Consider the following 20,631-nt stretch of genomic DNA (forward strand, 5'->3'; position numbering starts at 1 on the left):
CTAGCCATACATTTCGACTGCCTGCCGGGAGCTCACTACCCTATCTGAGCAGCACCTCCAGTTTCTGCAGGTTGTCACGTGCAGGAGGGAGAAGAGCCCAGAAGTGTGCTGGAGCCAGCTCACACTGGCTGACTGTGCACATCTTCTCAATTCCATAATCAGTGATGCCCGTGTCATAGCTTGAAATCAGCCATGATGGGAATATTTACACCACGGAAATCGGCAAACACTACAAATTAGCCCCCTACCCTCACCCAGAGAGCTGCTTATTAAACATTTACCAGCACACCACTAGAGAGAGCCAGAGGGTAAGGGTGGGATGCAGAGGGAGGGAGGTTTAATTATCTATTATTGAGTAACCCCTCCCCCCCAACCGACAGTGAAATGACAGTAAAATGACAGTGGCTTCTTATTTCTCGCCATCCTGTGCGTTGGCCAGGCGGTTCTCCTGCTTCCCGTGGCATTGGCTAAGGTAACTCCTGCAGCTGCCCTCATGCCTTTCTCTCCAGCAGGACAGCCTGACCTCCTTACAGCGTGGTGGCCGAGTTCCAGGAGAGCAGGAAAGCAGAGGCTGCCAGGCCTCTTAAGGTGTAGGCCTGGAACTGGCACAGCATCACTTCTGCCACATTCTACTGGCCAAGCAAGTCACAAGGCCTGGGGACTACAGAAGGTCATGAACACGGGAGGTGGTGTTCCCTGGAGGCCACCAACGTAACAGTCTACACAGGAAAAGCAGCTCTCAGCCGTGATGAGGGCTGAGCATCTCCAAACAACATAGCCCCGTGCTGGTGTGTGTCCTGCGTTGGACAGCTGTGGCCCAAGTGCAAGGCACAAGGACTTTACACACGTTACCCTACGATGTTCACAGTAGCCCTGGACACTCGTGTGACCAGCCCCTGTTCACAGACGAAGAAGCTGAGGCTCAGAGAGGTTCAGGCGCTTGCTCCTGGTCTCAGCTTCTCGGAGGCTGAAGCTGGCCGCCTGGTGGTCTGGGAGGTTGAGGAAGAGATTCCCGCTCCAGATGCCCCGAGATGGTGTGATTCTGGGACACTGGGTCTCTGAAAGGGGTGACAGCCATCTTAGTGTCTTTCCTGGACTACGAGACAGGGAAACGCTCATGCAAGAGGGAGAGCAAACTCGCCTCTCCTGGGTCAGATGTTGTCTTCCCCCTGGCCTGCCTTTGGACATTTGCTCAGAGGCCTTGGCCTCCAGCTCCTCGCATCCACAGCACAGCAAAATGTGTGGGATGGAGTGACCCCAGGGAGGCCAGCTCAGGGCTTGAGGTCCCTGGCTGGTGGGTCCTGCTGGGAGCCTGAGGCCCCAACATCCTGGCCCAGCCTCCACACCTCCAGGACCAGAATCCCGAGAAACAGGCACTTTGAAAGCTACCTGCCCCTCCTGATCCCAGTTTCCTTGACCTTCAAATGAGAAATTGAACTTACGGGTCTCTAAGAGCCGTCCCATCTCCACGCCAGGGGTTCGAGCCTGGCTCTGGAGGCCCCCGAGCCCACCTACACTTGGCTGAGTCTTGGCCCCTGGAGAATCTCTCAGGGCTCTTTTCTGGACCCTGGATAACCCTGCCCTTTTGTGAAAGTGTGGTCACAAATGATGCAAGGGGTGTCACTGGGCTCCTGTCCTATTCTGGGCACTGAGGACAGAAAGATAGACGGGACACAATTTGGGGACAGACGTCATGTGAGTGTAGGTATGGAGGGAGTGTAAATTTGTGCAACTTTCCAGAAAAGTCACTTGGCAGTAGGTATCAGGAACTTTACAATGTTTATATCTTTTGAGCCAATTATTCCACTCCTGGGAATGTAACTTAAGGGACTAATCAGAAAAAGGGGAGAACAAAGTGCTTATTGCAGCATTAATTAGAACTTGAAAATCACCTAAATATTCAACAATAGAGAGCTGGCTAATTGGATCATGTCATAGACACTTAATGACATTTCACAGCTGTCAAAATTGGTTACAAAGAATTTTCAGAAAATGCTTTTCAAAATGACATTAACTGAAAAATGCAAAACAGAATTGAGGAGAGAGGGTTCGAGCTACATTTAGGAGAAAATAAAAAGAGAATTCAAAGAGAAGAAATTTACCAGAACACCAACAGCCGTGACTTTTGGGCAATGGATGATGTTATGGGTGATTCCAAAAACTGTTTTATTTATTTCCCAACCATCTTTTATTTTTATTCTTATTTTTTACAAATTTTTATTGAGATGCAGTTGACATCCAACCATCTTTTAAAGCTCAATTCAAAAGGAACCTCCTCCACGAAGACTTCCATAACTCTCACCCTCTGGTGCCCAAGAGCCTTTGCTGTGCCTCTCATGGCATCTGCCATCTGTGCTGTGCTCTTATCTATCTTCACCCAGGCTGAACCCCTCAGGGCTGTAGTTGTGCAGCCCACAACTCTGGGTCCCAGTGCCCGGCTCTAGGACCGTCCACATTGTGCACCTACTGGCCGTCTTGATGGACACTTGGGTTCTGGATGGCCCCTATGCCTGTGGCTCTCTCTCTTTTGCTTCCAAGAACTCCTTTTTAATGTTAACGCTGCTTCAGGGGAACTAACCGTCTACCGATGGGAAAATACATAATGACAGAGGGTACCTCCACTTTGCCCCATGAATTCCATGGGGCTCTTTATTGGCTAACTTTTCTTCTGGTTATGATTCACATTTTCCTGCTTTATCGCATCTCTAATCATTTTTGCTTGGATGTTGGACATTGTGATAGTACCTTGTTGAGAGTCTGGATTTTGTTGTCTTCCTTTAAAGATTACTGAGTTTGGCTTTGGCGGTTAGCTGCATTTTTTTGTACATCAGTTTTATCCTGTCAAGACTCGTTTTTCGGCTTTGTCTGGATGGGTCTGGAACAGCCCTTACTCCAGGGCTAGCGCAGTTCTCCACTGAAACTGTGGCCCTCTCAGAAGGATCAAAATCAGAGCAGTGGTCACAGGGGCCCGAGGAGGGTGAGGAAATGATGGTTAAAGGGCACATGGAATGTTTTTGGGTAATAGAAATGTTTTATATCTTGATCATGATGTGTTTACATGACTGTACGCGTTTGTCAAAACTCAGAAGTGTACACCTAAAAATGGTGAATTTTACTATGTGTAAACGATACCTCACTAAACTAACTTTTAAAAGAGAGTGGCTTTTCTGAGGTCACAACTGAGTACCTGGTGTCTTCGGCAAGGTCTTGTCCTTCTGGCTGGTCAGAACTCCGACGTCTCCCCTTGCTGGGTGTCCTCTGGAGTCTCCCTTTGGCTCCCTGGTGGCTCTTCTCTGAGAGGCTCCACAAACCCTCGCCTTGTGCATGTGTAGCTAAGTGTTTGCTTGAAAACTCAAGGGGACTCCTGCGTAACTTCCTGGGGATCCTTCTCTGCTTGACCTTTTCCTCTCTGGAACCCCACAAATACCAGCCACCTCAGCAGCCCTGAGCTCCAGCCTCTGCTTTCTCTGCCCAGTGAGATTACTGCTCCCTGGGCCTCCCTCCCCTCTGCTGTGGTTTAGAAAGTGCCTGGGCTGCCTCCAGGCAGAACACCGAGTGAAGGTGGAGCTGCCCTCATGTGTGTCCTTCTCTAGGGACCACAGCCCTGCGGTGTCATCCAGTGCTTAGAAACAGTTGCTTCATATAATCTGCCCAGTTTTCTAGTTGTTCATGGCGGGGAGGTAAGTCTGATACCTGTTACCCTCTTAGGGCTAGAACCAGAAGTCCCCAGTAGTACTCTGTAAATGTAGAGTGTGGGCTTCTGTTTTATTCCTCATTGGTGTATCTACATACGCTCCCTGCTCTGTGCCACAGGAACGATCCCCAGGATGTCCCACGCTCGTCCCCTCTACCAGAACACTGACCATCTCCCTCACCACACACACACACTCCTACTCATCATTCAGCTTCTGTTTAGAGTCCCCAGAAGTCCTCCCTGCCCTTCCATGGTGGCCGCAGCCTGGCAGTGGCCTCGGCTGAGCCTCCACCCTAAGCAATGCCCAGAGGAGGGGCTGGGCTGGGGGTGGGGAGGTACGTGCCTGGTGGCATGGGCAGGAGTCCAAATCCACCAGTGGCGGGGCGGGTGGAAGACGTGTCCTGGGCAGCCGTGGCCTGTTCCTGGGATATCGTTTGGCTGTGGTTCTTGCCCGTTTTTCCACGTTGGTTCCCAGCTTTCTGCCAAAGGTAGCCAGAGAGTTTTCTGTTGCTTCCAAGGAGGAACCCTGGCTGAGGTGGGAGACAAGCAAGCCAGGGACTCCCCCAACCCAGCGAGCACCCAGGGTGAGCTTAGAGCCCAGGGAAGGTTACCTTCCTCCTCTCTCCTCTTTCCTTGGGAATGCAGCCATCTGCCTCCAGCTGACATGCCCCACCTGATGGCAAGTTTCCCTGGGGCAGAAACAGAACAGCAGGAAGTGTTGCATGACGCAGGCTCACTGTGGATAACTTCCTGCAGGGATTCCTGAGCGGCCCCCAGCAGCCCTCCCCCGGGACCCCTCCTCCCTCCCAAAGTCAGCAGCCAGGCCACTGGCAAACCTGCTAGGTAACCCACCCCCACACGCATACGCACATGCGTGCACACATGCTCTTACATCTATGTTTATTTCTCTATACATACCAAAAAGTTTGAGTTCCCAGACATAGTTCCTCCAGTTCCAACAAACAGGGCAGGTCCATTCTAGTCTCCTCCTTTTCCATATTTGTAATTTCCTCCCCAGACAGGGAGAGCCGGCTTCCCATATATAGCGACCTGTTAGACCAGGCTCTCCACCTAACCCATCTTCCGTGTCGGCCCCACAGCCCCACCCTGCTCAGATGCCCTCCTCTCAGCTGGGCACATGCCAGGATGCTGCTCCTGCTTAATGCCCCTCTCCTTGTCTGGGCTCTGACAGCTCGTGCCACCAACCCTCCCAAGGGGATCCCCTTTGCGCCCTCCTTGTGGATGCCGCCTTCACCCTGCTCAGGTTGCATACCCACACTGGGCAGCCCCTCCGCTGTGTCCTCTTCCTCTGATCCGACACCATGCCAGGCTGTCCTGCCTCACTACTCAGGCTCTGACCCCCTACTGGGCCATCCCCCGCCCTACACAGACCACCTCCTCACCCCTCTCAGGCCAGCCGGTGCCCTCTTTCCCCTGCTGTGCGCCCACACGCACCCTGGCCGCAGTGTCTCTGGACTGGGCGTGGACACCTCCCTTGCCCTGCCTCACATGAGGTCTTTGGAGGGAATTGTTAGGGAAGGAAGTAGGGGGAAGGGGGAAGAGCTGTTCTTTCTTCATGGCAAGTGGAGGGCAGTGCTCTGCGCTGGGAAGTTCTCATACCCCGATCCTAGCTCACAGGCTCTGAGCGCCTACTGTGTGCTCAGCACATCTCCATCCTCGCACAAGCCCCGGAGGTGGGTTTTATCACTCTCCCATTTTCAAACTGCAGAAACTGAAGCTCAGGAAAGGCACAGTGACCGGCCCCTCAATAGCAGGGAGGTCAGCTCCCTGGATGTTTCTGGAAGTTTGGGACTCCTCTAGAAATACACTTAGATTCTCTTCCCTTCTGTCCTGGGCCCCCAAGCTCTGGGCTGTCGTCACCAAGATGACTGGCTTTTCCAGCTGTAGATGAGAAGGGCTCCTCCTGGAACTACGGTCACCTCCTCACAGCCTGTGAGCCCCCGGGGGCTATCCCTGCAGGGATGAAGGGGCAGTGAGCGGCCCACCAGGAGCTGGGCAGGTGTGGGTGGACCAGTGCTTGCCCGGGGCCCGAGTAGCCTGAGGCCTGGGAAGGCACAGACCCAGGAGACCTGGAGGCAGCCCCAAGGCTCTGTGGTGTGGCCTGAGGGCACCACTCTGGTTCGCTTGCTAGGTCCCCACAACTTGCCTGGGGCCTTCTCGGACTCGGGGTGCCTCTGCCTGTGGTCACCAAGCAGCAGGCTGGGAGCGCCTTCAAAAGGCAGAAGTAGGCGGAGGCGGCCGACATCTGTGGGTGTCCATCTGGGCGGGTTTCCCGCCATGACCCTGCTGCCTCCTCCAGGGATGGGGGACAGCCAAAGTGACCTCCTAACCTCCCACCCTGACCAGGGAGCTGCAGGGTAATGGAGGCAGGGGCAGGGACAGTGGGCTGGCCCTGCATCCTCTGGGTGGGGGCTTCTCCTGACCCTCAGACAGGTGTGAGGGGGTTGGGAGCCCCCAGCCCCTCTGCATCCCTCACCCCCGGCTTTGCGCTCCAAGGTCCACCAGGGCCCAGTGTGTCTGGCACCCACTTACCTCTCTGTGCCTCAGTTTCTTTATCTGTGCCTCGGCCTCTGGAGCAGGCAGCCCTGCATTCATACCTGGGTCCTGCTACTCCTGGAATAGTTCTGGGAAAGCCCCTCATTCCTCAGCCGGTGTGGTCTTGGGACTGTTGGGAGAAGAATGGCTGTCACTCTGTCTTGAGGACAATGTCAGGGGGTGTGAGGACGGGGAGCCCTGTGGGGCTGTGACACGAGGCCAGGGGAGCCATGCACCGGGCCTGGGGTGGTGGTTGAGAGAACCAAATGCAAACAGGGGCTCAGGCCACGGGGAGGGCTCCATGATGGGGCTGGGCTGTCACGTGGGCAGCAGTGGGAGGGTGGATCGCGGAGACCCGGCTGGCCTTAGGACTAACGCCCCCGTGAACTGTGATGGTCAACAGGTGGGAAGGCGCCTGGTGGAGGGAGGGCAGCACTATGAGTGCCCAGAGCTTGCGGACAGGTGTGGGCTCCCCGCCTGGAGGGGGGCCCTGGTACAGCCCTGGCCTAGCCCCAGCCCTGCAGGCCACAGCCCAAAGCCCAGGTCCTGTGACCGGACCCTCCCCAGGGGCTCGAGGTCCCTTCCCTGCTTGCAAGAGGGGCCCTGAGGCCCCAGCAAGGACAGAGGAGGCAGGGAGTGGCCTGGGAGGCCTGCGCCACCTACATGGGGCTCCCCTACACTTCAGGGGCCTGGAACCCTCTGGAGGCCAGAGCAGGAGGGAGGAAAGGTTGCTGCGGCGGGCCAGCTGCGGCTGTGCGCCAGGGCCGGCGGGGCAGAGGCGGCTGACGTGCAGCTGGGCCAGTACCCACGGGCCAGCCCCTGCCTGGCCGCCTGCCTGGGACGGCTGCGCCAGCCTCCTCAGAGCCGGCTGCATCTGGCCTCCTGGGTGGGCGGCCTCCCCCCGCCCCCCGCCTCCCCCTACTGCAGCCGCACCTTCACCCCCCTCACCCCCCACCCCCACCCCTGCCTCTGAGCCAGCTTCTCCAGGCTCAAGCTGGCTTCCTAACAGGAGCCAGGAGCGCTTTCTGGGAGCAGAGAGCCAGGTGGAGGGGTGGCGGGGTAGGGGGTCTGGTGGGTGTGAGGCCTCTCCCGGGGCTCCAGCTCACCGTCTGTCCCTCCACACCAGAAGCTCTCAGAGAGACAGGGACAGAAAGGAGAGTGTGTAAGGTGGGAGGGCATAGGTGAGCAGCAGAAGCAGAGGCCGGGGAACTGCAGGACCACCAGAGCCGGAGGGAATAGGGGGCATGTCTGTGGGGACCTGGGTGGTGGCCCACGACTTAGTGAGACACACGATGGCATCAGCCCCGGAGGCAGGTGGACTGGAGCTGTGGGGAAGCTGGGAGAAGGACACAGTTGTTTTCAGGTAGTAGATCTAGGTAATATTTAAAATAAAAATTTAAAAAAAACAGCTTAATTGAGGTGTAATTCATGTACAATAACCCACACCTGTTTAAAGTGTACAGTTTGATAAGTTTTGACACATGTCACCACAATCAAGAGAACAAACAGCGCCATCACCCCTGAAGTCCCCTTCTAACCCCTCCCTCCTGCCCCTCCCAGGCAATCACTGAGTCTTCTGTCACTGTGGATCAGTCTGCGTTTTCTAGAGCTTTATATGAATGGAGTCACACAGTACGTATTCTTTTTTGTCTGGCTTCTTTAACTCGGCACAATTATTTTGTGATTTACCCATATTTTGGGTGTGTCAATAGTCCTTTCTTTTTACTGCAGAGGAGCGTCCCATCGTCTTCAGCTCCGAGGGAGCCTGGAACCAAAAGCCCACAGGATGACGACCAGCAGGGGGCAGAGTGTAGGGCATGTTGGAGCTCTCTCATTCCCAGGAAATGGTCATTATTTGGTCTGCCTGGTGGTTCCCTGGAAGACCCTGCTTGCAAAACTGTCTTTATTTGAACTGACTTGGAGCCCACCCAGTGCAAAAAGCCTTTTCCCCAGGGGCATTTGTCAGGAACATCCTGGAAGAGATGCCCAATTCCATGGCTGCCTGAGGAGATGGACAGCAGTTGGGGCAGACACAGGGCAACCAAAAGGCCTAAAAGGAAAAGCTGGGTGACAACAGGGCCACAGGTGCTTTGAAAGGCCCCGAATTGCTCCTGGGAGCCTGGAGGACACAGCAGAGAGCTGTGCACCCCTTGGGGAAGAGCTGCGGGGGCCCTGAGCCCTCGCCTCTGGCTGACCTGGGGCTCTGGGCCAGCAGGAGGCGAGGGCTAAGGCAGGAGCTGTCAGCTGCCCCGCTGAGTGCCGAGGCTGCGCCCAGCCCGCCCAGAGCCCCTCAGCAAACACCGGAACACTCGTCGGTTCCAGGTGTGTCAGGAAATCTCATCTGACCATGCGCCAACCACTAGGCTACCTGAGCCGAGATTTCCGTGTCCGTGCCCAACGTGCAATACTGTACGGAATTAGTCCAGAAAACTCACTGAACAAACAACAACAACCATCTGTGGGGAAAGAGAAGAATCTGATTTCCAAAATAGCCATGTTACATTACCTAAAATGTTCAGGTTCAACAGAAAACTACAAGACATGCAAAGAAACAGAAAAGTATGACTCATACGCAGGCAAAGAAACGATCAGTAGAAACTGTCCCAGTCAGCAGGCTTCCTGGACAGAGACTTTAAATCAGTTGTTTTAACCATGTCCACGGACCTGAAGAGCTAAAGCGTGAGATACGCCTCATGCACAGCTCCGCAGGGCTGGGGGCCGCTCCTCCTCCCCCTCACACCCTCTGAGAGCTGCCCAGATGGCGGCCTTTGGGAGTCAGGGCTGGGAGGCACCAGACGCCCCTCGACCCCCCACCCAGCACGAGGGAGCTGAAGGAAAGCAGCAGGCCAGCCGGGGCTCCAAGGGAACAGCTGGTCCAGACTGAGCAGCAGTCCCACCCACTTCTACTGATCTGGGCACACCTGCTTTGAGGACAAACTTCACGAGAATAAAAATGGAAAAAGGGAGTCAGCTCTCAGCAGGGGGGTGGAAAGTGGGAGGGACACTGCTGCCTTCAGACAGCCAACACTGTGTGGCTCTGGGGAGGGCCAAGCCATGGCTGGCTCTTGTCTGCTGCTGTGTGATGTGGGGCAGGCAGCTCAGCCTCTCTGAGCTGGTGTGCTTCCTTGCGAAGTGGAGATAATGAACCCTGCCCTCCCACCTCACAGCGTTGCCAGGCAGAACCGAGTGAGAGCAACCTAAGGGCGATTCCTCCTCTTCCTCCGTTTGTGCCCCAGGGCCCTCCTGGAGAGGGGCCCCTGTCCCTGGGGCACCTTTGCCCTCTGGAGCCACCGCCCTCCCGCCCACGTGGACTGCAGGATGTTTGCTTGCTCTTATCACACGGCGTGCACACACAGATGAAGAGTTCCTGTGGGGCCCGGTAACTGGGCCATCTGTGCTGGCTGCCAGGCTCACCTGATGCTCCATCTGCAGCCACAGCACAAGAAGTCACTGCCCCTGTCTGATCCAGTGGGACATAGACATGGGATGGTGAGGCCAGGGGAGAATTTAGCTTGCAGGGAGTTGGGGAGCTGCACAGAACTGCTGGCTGGCTGGTCCCAGGAGGTCCGGAGGGCTGTGTCCACTTGGACCACCCTTCTTGAACAGCTGAGCCCAAGATCTGGGCAAACAGCCCACCCACAGGGCTCACATTGGGAATAGGGTCACCCCTAACACTGCGCAGGGATGGGGAGCTGGGACAAGTGGCCTGGCCACCCCCCAAGGGGCACTCTTTGACCTTGGGTTTGATACTCAAGTCAGAGTGGAGGGCAGCCTGGGTTCTTGCAGGCCCTCAGCCCATCCTCAGATGCCTCAGACCTGAAAGAGAGCAAGCCTGTGCATCTGTGTGGGAACAAAATTTTTTTGTTAGGACTTTACTTTTTTAGAGCAGTTTTAGGTTCACAGCAAAATTGAGAGGAACAGGGCTAGAGAGGTACAGAGATTTCCCATATACCCCTGCCCGTACCCATGCATAGCTCCCCCTGTTATCAACATCTCTCTCCAGAGTGGGACATTCGTCACCACTGATGAACCCACGTGACACATCATTATCACCCAAAGTCCATAGTTCTCATTAGGGTTCGCTCCTGGCGTTGTGCGTTCTGTGGGTTTGGACAAATGTCTAACAACGGGTGTCCACCATCACAGTATCACACAGAGGGTTTCACTGCCTAAAGCCCCCTGTGACCACCTGTTCACCCTCCCCCGTAAACCCTGGCAACCACTGACCTTTTCACTGTCTCCATTGTTTTGCCTTTTCTAGAACGTCACACAGCTGGCATCGTACAGGATGCAGCCTTCTCAGGTTGGCTTCTTTCACTTATGAATATGCATTTAAGTTCCTCCATGCCTTTTTCCGGCTTGACAGCTCATTTCTTCTTAGTGCTAAATAATATTCCATCGTCCGGATGTACCAGTTTATTTATCCATCACCTACCGGAGGATGTCTGGGTTCTCCCAAGTTTTGGGAATTCTGAAGAAAACTGGTGTTAACATCTGTGTGCGGGTTTTGTATGGGCATGTGTTTTCAGCTCCTTTGGGTATAAACCAGGAAGCACGATTGCTGGATCTTATGGTAAGAGTGTGTTTAGTTTTGTAAGAAACCGCAAAACTGTCTTTCCGAGTGGCTGTACCATTTTGCATTCCCTCCAACAATGAATGAGATTTCTGTTGCTCCACGTCCGCGCCAGCATATGGTGTCATCAGTGTCTGGATTTTGGCCATTCTGATAGGTTTGTGGTGGAATCTCACTGAGGTTTTAATTTGCATTTCCTTGATGACATATGATGTGGAGCATCTTTTCGGATGCTTGCTTGCCATCTGTATATCTTCCTTGGTGAGGTGTCTGTTAAGGTCTTTGCCCTATTTCTTAATCAGGTAGTTTGTTCCCTATTGTTGAGTTTTAGAAGTTGCTTGTGTATTTTGGATAACAGTCCTTTATCGGATGTGCTTTTGGTAAATATTTTCTCCCAGTCTGTGACTTGTCTTCTCATTCTCTTGGCAGTGTCTTTCCCAGAGCAGAAGTTTTTAATTTTAATGAAGTCTAGCCTATCAGTACTTTCTTTCATGGATCTCGCATATGGGGTAGGACTTAAAAAGTCATCAACATTCCCAAGGTCATCTAGGATTTCTCCTATGTTATCTTCTAGGAGTTTTGTAGTTGTACATTTTACGTTTAGGCCTGTGATCCATTTTGGGTTAATTTTTGTGAAGGCTTTAAGTTCTTGTCTAGATTTGCCGTGGGGGAGAGCTCTGTGTCTGTTCCAATGGGTAAATGTGAGCTCCCCTTGGCACTCTCCGTTCCCGTCCTCCCTACGGCAGCCCAGGCAGAGCTGTGTGCCTGATAAACGCCCTGCTGAGTCTTAAGCTTTTGGGACCAGAAAGGGTCATGCCTCACCCTGCAGACAGTTGTTTACATGGGACGCCTCTCCTCCCAGCCTAGGTAACAGGCCCGCTGGAACCCTTCAGCATTTTCACATCCAACAGCTTCCCTGGTCAGCGGTTAAGGTCTTGACATATGGTAATAGGAAAGAAGGAAGGAAGGAGGGAAGAAAGGGGGGAGGATGAAAAAGTCCTGAAAGGGAATAGAGGGTAAAAAACAACTATCTTGCACTATTTTAGTTTTTATCATTTAAGATTTCCCTGAAAATTAAACATTTGCTTTTTTCAGTAGGGCAAGGAAACTAGGTCATGTGACGAATCCAGAGACAATCACCATGTAACTGTGTGACTCGCTGTGTGACCTCGGAAGGTTCCTGAACACAGGGGCTGGTTGCACTCCAGCCTGAGGCAGTTTCCTGGGCTCTGGACTTCATTTTCTGTTGAGAGTGACAGGAAACCCAGACAGGAGCAGAGAGCAGAAGGAAAAACCCACTCGGAGCATCGAAATGATCTCCCTTCAAGTGTCTGAACATCCATTAAACCTGAACACGGGGCGCACTGGTCAGCAACCTCTCAGGGGAAGAAACTCAAATTTTCTTTCCTGATCATTGAAAGAACACCCACCCACCAGATTCCTTTCCCTCTCAGAAGGTGTATTCTAGCTTTCCTCAGCATGCCATAACTTGAAAGAGAGTGTGGTAGAGCTCCTCTTCAGCAGCAACATATAAGAGAATATTCAAGAAGGAACAGGCGGGATTCAGAATGTCCAATGATCTTCCAGGGGTTGCCAACGAGTCATTCATCTTACAAACAGGGGATCGGTCGATTCATTCAGTCGTTCAGTGAAAATTTATTGATCATTGTATCAACCAGGATCTCAACAGGAATCACATGGCACTCAAAACCCCAGAATTCAAAGGGGGGGTTATTTATAAAGAGACGATTTACCAGGATGGAACGTAGGGGGGCCTAAAGGGACAGTGTTGTAACCTCCAGCAGGTAGCAGCTCACCCCTGAGGGGACCAGGAAGTCATTCCAGTGCCTGAGGGAGACTCGTGTGGAAGAGACCACCCTGACAGGAGCAGAGAGTGAGCTTCAGGAACAGCCTGCTCAAGTGGCTTGTAGGAGGAGCCAGGGCTTCCATCCCTGACCTCGCGCTCTCCCTCCCCTGAGCTCTCCTTCTGAGCTGTACCAGCTGAGTGGTCCACATAGGTGCACCCCCAGGAGGAGAGAAGGGTGGAGCATGGGCCTGGAGTGGCTGATGTGAGATATCTGCACAAGTGTCTACAAGGGCCCAGCCATTGCTGTAGGCATTTGGCACTGATTAGTGAACAAGTTAGACAAAAACCCTTGTTCTGGTGGAAGGAACATTCTAGCAAGGTAGGAAAATGATAAATAAACAATAAGTGTAATAATCAAGTAAAACATATGGCAGGTTAGAAAGTGGTAAGTGTTATGGGAAAAATAGAGGTTAAGGAGGTCTGGGGGCATGGGTGGTGGGGGGCACAGCGGGAAGGAGAGGGGAGGCCTTTGCCTTGCAAGAGTATCTGGACGTGCCCCACGTCAGGGACGCCTGGAAGCCTTACTGAGGCAGGCCCCTGAGACTTTGTGGCTTTCTCCCCTCTGCTCACACGAACTCACATCGTCTAGAGAATTCGCTATTTCCTGCTCCCCTGATCCTTTCGGCACAGCATCATCAATGGGCGGACTAACTCGATGTCCCGTGGGATGGAAAGGTGACCAAGGTCCCTACAGACTAGACCCTAACTCGGGGCTGGGGAGTTGGCATGGCCCTGAGGTCGGCAGCAAAGGCGCAATGTTGGCTCTGCAGCTGAAAGCAAACTGTTTCAGATGGTCTTTCCTAATGGAGATGGAGAAAAGAGCATTTGCCAAGAAGGCAAGCCTGAGACTCAGCCTGCACTCACCTTCTTATTAATAATGTCCCACCAGGCTCAGAAAGCTCGTGTCTTCCTTCCTGGTAACGTGACCGAGATTGGGCAGACATCTCCAACATGCGCTTCAGCAATGGAAAACCAATAGTTGTGGCAGCTTTTCTTATCTGTGCGCTGTCAGCATCACGCAACCTCGGGGACATAGCCGTGCAGTATCTTCAGCGGATGGTGTAACTAAAACACGCTCTAGAAGCAAGAAGGCCAGAACGGCGGCAGAAGGAGAGAGGCGGGTAGTAGTCAGAGGCGCGGTCCGGAGGGCAAGGGGCATGGATCCCGTCTACATCATAAGGACATTGGCTTTTCCTCTGAGTGAAATAGGGAGCCACTGCAAGGTTTTGAGCAGGACTAGCTTACCCTGAGTCACATTTTAGAAGGATCATTGTTTCTGCTAGATTGAGAATAAAATGAAGGGGCCCATGGATGGAAAGAGTCCAGTTAGGTGACTGGAAAAACCCAGGCGAGAGCTGAGGTGGTGAGAGACGGCTGGATTCTGGATATGTTTTGAAGGTAGGGGCAACAGGATTTTCTGAGAGACTGATACAGGCTGTGACAGAAAAGGAAGCTGACGATGACTCCAAGGGTTTTGTTCAGGGCAACTGAGAGCAGGGAACAAGCATTTGCTGGTGACCTTCTCTCTGCCAGCACCATGCTGGGTTCAGGGTCACCGAGGCGAGTAAGGGGTGTAGCGCATCCCCTCAGGGCTCCTGCTCGCTGCAGGCCGTTGGAGAGGGGGCAGTTAGGATCCACACAGGCTGTTACAACACGATGCTTTAGAGGCACAAAGGAGGGGCACAGAAAGGGGAGTGCCAGGGACAGCTCTCGAGGTGGTGAGTGAGCAGAGTCACAAAGAATAGGGGAACTTCTCCAGCCACAACAGAGGAGGTCTGGAGGAAACAGGAAAGATGAGGGCGAGAGCAAAGAGGAGTAATGACGGGCAGGATTAGTGTGCTCGGCGACTTGCAAACAGGCTTCTACAGGGGAAATGCTGTCGGGAAATGCTGGGGGGCACCGTGGACCCGTGGGCCGGCCAGTCAGGACGAGCCACTTGTGGTCTATCCTGACATGCTCTGATCCACAGTTGAGACAGCCTGTGAGTTGAAATGGCTCCGGGGTGGCGCAGCTACCGGCAGGAAGGGAAGCTACTGCAACAGTGGAGACAGACGGTGAGGGAAATGGGGGAGACACGCCAGGCCCGAAGGTCTGACTGGATGTCGGGGATGAGAGAGAGGCAGACTCAGAGGTGACCCCCTTTTCTGGCTTGGGCACCATTCACAGCAGGACCCACGGGAGGAGACGCACGATTGGGAAGGAAGAGGATCTAGTTTGGGATGTGTTAGGTCCAAGTGCTTGGTGGAGAACGCCCTGGAGCGGGTAGATCTAGCGCTTAAGGGAGAGCTCTAGATGGAGGAAGAAATGTGGGAGTTGCCAGTGTTGAAGTGATTAGAATCAGAGGACGGAGAAGAGACCACTGACTGGCCCCTGGGACCAGTAACACTTCCGGTGCAGGTGTGGGGTCAGAAGAGGGACGGCCAGACATAGGAGAATCAGAGAGGGCCGCCTGGCAAACACTTCTCTGACCCCCTTCCCCTTTCCAGTTTCCCAAGGCCCCGAGTCCTACTTGCGAAGCTGTGTGCCTGAGGGGAGGAGACTTCAGCCCCCGGGACATGTGAAGTTAGAGGATTCAATGAGGGAAACCCGGGACTTCTGCTGGCAATCCAGCACCTGGGACTGTTTGCCCTTCTGGACTTGAACCAGGAGACTCATAGTTTTAGGAACTGTTGGCAATCATCTGGGACCACACAAGGAGAGCGAAACTAGGATGAAGCCCCCAAAGGAGGAAAGAAATTAGGTTCTTGGTGACATCAAGCTCTAGGATGAAGCTTTGCCACCGTTCGACCCCTCAGTTATCAAGGTACATTTCCTCTATTGTTTAGCTAGCTTAAAGACTTTCTGATACTTGCAACCCACACCTTCCAGCTGATACACAGCAGCCAGAAAGTAATTTAAAGCCAAAGTAATTTAAAAGGTTGTCTTTAACATCAAATGCCCCAGGGAGATAAAAGATAAGCAATTAGGTCATGGGTGACCTTGGGAAGAGCGTTTTCAGTGGAAACAGCAGGTGACAGCGGGAAGAACGGAGGTTTGGAGTCAGACGTACTTCTGTCTCTTCCTAGCAGTGTGCTCTCCTGGGCCTGACTCTTGTCTGTGCAATGGGCGATATCTCCCCTTTCATTTGATCCTGGGGGGATGAAAGGAGACTGCCAAGTGTCCAGTACAGAGTTCAAGAAACGGCACGACAGGGACAGAAGTCGGATGGCACTGGACTGAAGTGCCCAAGAGGTGAGAAAGTGGGATGATGAACAGATGATTCTTTCAAGGACGTTAACACACAGTTCACAGAAAATGAAGTACAAACGGCCGCTGAACATGAAGTTATGGTCAACTTCACTCGAACAGAGAAGCACAAATCAAAGCAGTAAGATGGTGGGAAACAAGCTCTCTCAGACTCAGTGGGAAGGACTGTAAATCTGTTCGCCTTGGATGGGAGTTTGGCAGTATCTACAAAATATGTACTGAACATATTCTATGACTTAGCATTCTTCTGCTGAGAACTCATCCTACAATTTGACAAGTATGTAAAGACAGACATGCTGGCACATTTTCTGCAGCAGTGTTTGTAATGGCCAAAGCTTAGCCTAAATGTCCATCAGTGGGCACTGATTAGCTGACGATGCCTCTGTAATGGAATATAATATAGTCATTAAAAAGAACATGCTTGAGTCTGCGTGAAGGATTCTTGTGTAGCCATGGAGAAATTATCAATGGTTCTCTCTTGGCAGTGGGACTGGGGAGGTAGGAAATTTATCCCTCAGAGAAATCTTCTCATGGAGCGCCAACATTCATTCTAATGGCTTATGTCTTTTTCTTGGCATTTCTTAACTTTACAATAAAATAAACAAAATTTGGCTAAAAGATCTGAAGGAGGTGATGGCTAATGGAGGTCAGGACCAAGGGGGTGTGTGTGTGTGTGTGTGTGTGTAAGACAGAAAGGCCTTGAACAGAGAAGAAACCACCTGTGCCCCAATGATGTTATTCCACAAACGCTGTGACCACCCTGGGGCTTGGGCACTGGGGGAGGCAGGAGGCAGGGGGCTGACGACACCACTTATGGACAGGGTGGCCTGTATTTCCTATACATTGGTGACCGCTATTTGCAGGTGAAAAGCAGATATTGCTAATAATGGATGACACTAATACACTGCTTCCTTCCCAGGGTAAATAGATGAGTGGGAATCTCGGATGTCCACGCGCGGCACGGTCCTACCCAGGAAAGGTCCGGCCTGCCTCTCTCTCACTTGCAGGCCCCACATTCACCTTCTCCCGCGACTCCCCCACGAGGCCTTGTCGGCTTCTTGAGACCACTTTTTCTTCAGCACTGTCAGGGACTTCTGCTGCCACATCACACACATGATTCCTACTCTGGGGCCTGCTGGTCCAGTTCCAGCCCAAACTAGTTTCTGAGCTTCTAAGTTCTAAATGGTCTCCCAGCTGATGTCTTGCAAGTGACTAGGCTACTCAAGGGCACCGACTGGTCACTTCATCATTTCAGCATCATTTACTGAGCATGTTCCGTAACTAGCACTGGGCTGAGCGCCAGAGGCCAAGGAGACAAGAGGTTTGATCACCATATGCAGCAGTCAGTCTAGGAGAGGGAACCTGGGGTAACCCACTGGCGAGGTCGGGGGAGCCCCTGGCCTCCAGGGGAAAGCCAAGGTTCAAGGCGGAAGTGACAAAGGGAGAAAGAAATGCAGCGGAACGTGGGGAGGCAGGGGGTGAAGGGGAAGCTGAGGAGCTCCCTGGAGCCTTGAAGGTGGAGCCCAGGAAAGGCTCCCGAGGAGTGGACGTGTGGGCCCCACCCCACAGGTTCCCCGTGCTGAGCTGGGCTCCAGAACCGCCGAGTGACGAGGAGCCGAGTGTGCCCCTAAGGATTCCTGACTTGTGGCCCACGGATTAGAGTGACAAACGCACAGGTGTCACGGGAAATCTATCAGGGAGTTCACTTCATTGACTGGATCATGTACTCACTAGAAGTATATTTCAGTGTCTATCACAGTTAGGCGTGGACTACCTGAATATGCTCATGACAACCGTTTGACTTAGAAATTCTGATGAACTGAAAGATTATTATTGGTAGATTTTCTGTTAAGCTTCTAAAAACTAAGAACACTAAGATTTTAGGTCTGAAAGCATTTACTTTCAGCTTTAGTGGTTAAATTTTGGTCACAGTTGAAAAATTATTCAGGGCTCCCTTACTGAACAATTACTTAGATCACTGGACACCTGTAAGGAAAAAGGATGCTACAGGCACCTGAGTACCCATGCTGGGAAATAAGGAGAAAACACTAAGGAAATTCTTTTCAGCTCCACTATTCTAAGATCTCACATTGTGCTTTACTGACTAACGAAAGGACAAAGTCAAACTGAATAACAAGAAATGACATGTTACGAAATAGACATATAAAATTTAATCCCTTTGGTTTAAAATACATCTTCAATGATACAATTAAAAACAAGACAAAATCAATTTCATAAAACAAAATACAAAATATTGTTATTATGCCCCGTTCCCATGATATCTTATCTTAGAAAACCAGCAATTTAGTTCACATACTTCATTCGAGTACTTTAACGTAAGAATGTAGCTATAAACCCGACTTACACAAACGACCCACTCTAGCTCCCTGAACCTAAAGATACCCGTGATTTTATGTTATGAAATTACGCTTTTCAGTATTTTTATGTATTTAAACATGTATACAAATTATTCCCTGCCACAGTAATATAGTCTCATCAATTCATGAACGCTTTCTAGAACTGTTAGCTTACGAGATAACCGAAGTGTGAAGGCTCTGAAACATGGTAAAATACAAAACGTTTCTTGTAAGAGAAGACTAGGAAGGGCCCCATCTTGAACCCTGTCACCTGACCGATACATGACAGTCAGGGTGTGCTGCAATTACCGTTTGTTCTCTCCGCTGGGCACATCTGCCTGACAGTAGCACACACAACAGACATGAGCTGCAGCAGTGTTTTCCTTTACTTCATTTGTTAAACAGTGCAGAAAACCACTAACGACACTCTCAGGAGCAAACAGAGCTGTCCGTCGGGAGGTGTGGACGATGGCTGTGTCTGGGAGGACACCGAGCGCACGTCTCAGGGCTCCACTGAGCAGCCCTCTGTCTGCCTGGGAGACGTCTCAAAAACAGCTGCACAGCTTGTCAAGGGAAAGTCTTTACAGCAGACTTCACTGCATCTCTTTACTGTATGTACACAGACACCATATTTATATATTATCTATTTATATAAGACATGTATGTACACATTTACAGACACAGGCCTTCAGAATGTATTGCACTTATATACAAGGCAGCTTTAGCTTAACTGATCCATACTGTAACCCATGTGAGTTCTTCATAAGAAAGGCAGTTGATATGTTCAAGGAAGTCGCAAAGGAAGATTTCAGTAACATGCCCTATTTGAGTAAACATTCATGAGGGACGTGAGGCTGAGGGAGAACGGCTCACCCTTCCCTCTCGGGACGCCACTCCCGCTCACCTGCGGCAGCCAGAGTCACACTGGGTTCAGACACGGGCACCAGATCCTGCAAGCCAAGCCCACTGCTTCCTCTGACTTGCACTAGTGAGCAGGCCCACTAACAGTGAAGAGACAAGGAAGATCCCCCCATATTTTTATAAATAATGTAGCAGATATCCTAAAGGTTCCCAGAGAGTCTATTCAATCTTGGAACAAAGTTTTCACTTTTAATCCTAAGTATTTATATCAGAAATTTCAAACATAACGGTATATGGATTTCTCTGTCATCTGAAAAACGCCAATGTGATATATTCAATGCTATCTCCTTGCCAAATGCAAGGCCATCTCCAACTCGAAACGAATCCCGTCCACCGACGTCCCTGCGTTTGAAGGTGGCTGACCAGTGCATGCGCAGCTTGCCGAACACAAAGACCCACGTCACAGCTTCGTGCGGCTCGTCGGGAGTGGCGGGCCAGCGCGCCCTAGATCTCGGTGAGGGTGAGCTTGTAGGACGGCCCCGCCTCCTCGATCTGCAGCTGGAAGGTGTCCTCGTTGGAGTAGTGCTTCACGATGTTGTCGTCCATGTTCACCAGGATCCTGGGCGAGGGGAGCAAGACAGACCCGCTCATTCCCGCGGTCTGGAGGCAGACCCAGACTCCACAGGCAGTGCTGCCACTTAGCAGCTAGGACACGTGAGGCAAAGTATCTAAACCTCCTTAAGCCTCAACTTCCTCACCCATGAAATGAAGGTAAGAATAGTGCTCGTCTTCTAAGATTGTTGTGGGCTTAAATGAGGGACTCAAGTAAAGCCCTTATAGCAGTGCAGGGCAGGTGACACCAAAACACACCAGCTTATTTATTATCGCTATGTCAGTGCTCACTCGATAAACGAGTAAACCCACAAAAGGCGCACGTCCTTGGTCCAGCTTTAGAAAGCGTATCAATAAAACACTCCACATGATCTGAAACCACGACTCCCTGACGAATTCTCTTCCCCGGCAAGTTCCCTTCAAAGTTTAGCTGAACAACTACTGAGTCCAACCCTTCCCACAAGCCCCATCTAGAAAATTCCAATTAGGATTTGCTTTAGAATTAAGCCAAAAAATTCTTATGTTGTACCCTGTTTACTCGTGCCAAATAGCATAGACACTTAAGTAAAACAGAACTAAAAATATTGATTTCTGGACAAAGAAGCAATTGTCCTATGATTGAAAACGAGCCAGGCAGGAAGGCGCAGTGGAAGGAGAAAGGCTTTGCAGCCATCAGACTGTGCTTGAATCTTGGCCTCGGCACTAACCTGCTGCCTGGTCTTGGACAAGACTCTCAGGCTCTCTGTGCCTCAGTTACCTCGTTGACAAAGCATGAACAGTGACACCCGTCTCAGGGGCTGGGTGAGCATGATGTAACAGGGGAGGCGCCCGACCCGGTGCCTGACCCACGCTGGGAGCTCAATAC

At 51.9% G+C, this 20,631-nt stretch overlaps 1 protein-coding gene and 1 long non-coding RNA gene across 6 annotated transcripts in view; both read right to left on the bottom strand.

Moving 5' to 3' along the window:
* Positions 1–4,121: 4,121 nt before the first annotated feature.
* LOC106781712 (uncharacterized) lies at positions 4,122–5,020 on the bottom strand. Its single transcript, XR_001378403.3, has 3 exons — positions 4,613–5,020; positions 4,306–4,383; positions 4,122–4,173 (listed from the first exon to the last, which is right to left on the bottom strand). It is a non-coding gene; the product is annotated as an uncharacterized lncRNA (long non-coding RNA).
* Positions 5,021–18,084: 13,064 nt separating this feature from the next.
* GRHL1 (grainyhead like transcription factor 1) overlaps positions 18,085–20,631 on the bottom strand; it is a 50,476-nt gene continuing 47,929 nt past the window's right edge. For all 5 annotated transcript variants that reach the window (XM_023619551.2, XM_023619550.2, XM_070235902.1 and 2 more), the window contains exon 16: positions 18,085–19,773. In XM_023619551.2, coding sequence (XP_023475319.1) covers positions 19,659–19,773 — 115 coding nt within the window. In that variant the 3' untranslated portion in view covers positions 18,085–19,658. The remainder of the gene's footprint in view (positions 19,774–20,631) is intronic.

This window comes from Equus caballus, chromosome 15, assembly GCF_041296265.1.
Source record: "Equus caballus isolate H_3958 breed thoroughbred chromosome 15, TB-T2T, whole genome shotgun sequence".
Classification (NCBI taxonomy): Eukaryota; Metazoa; Chordata; class Mammalia; order Perissodactyla; family Equidae; genus Equus; species Equus caballus.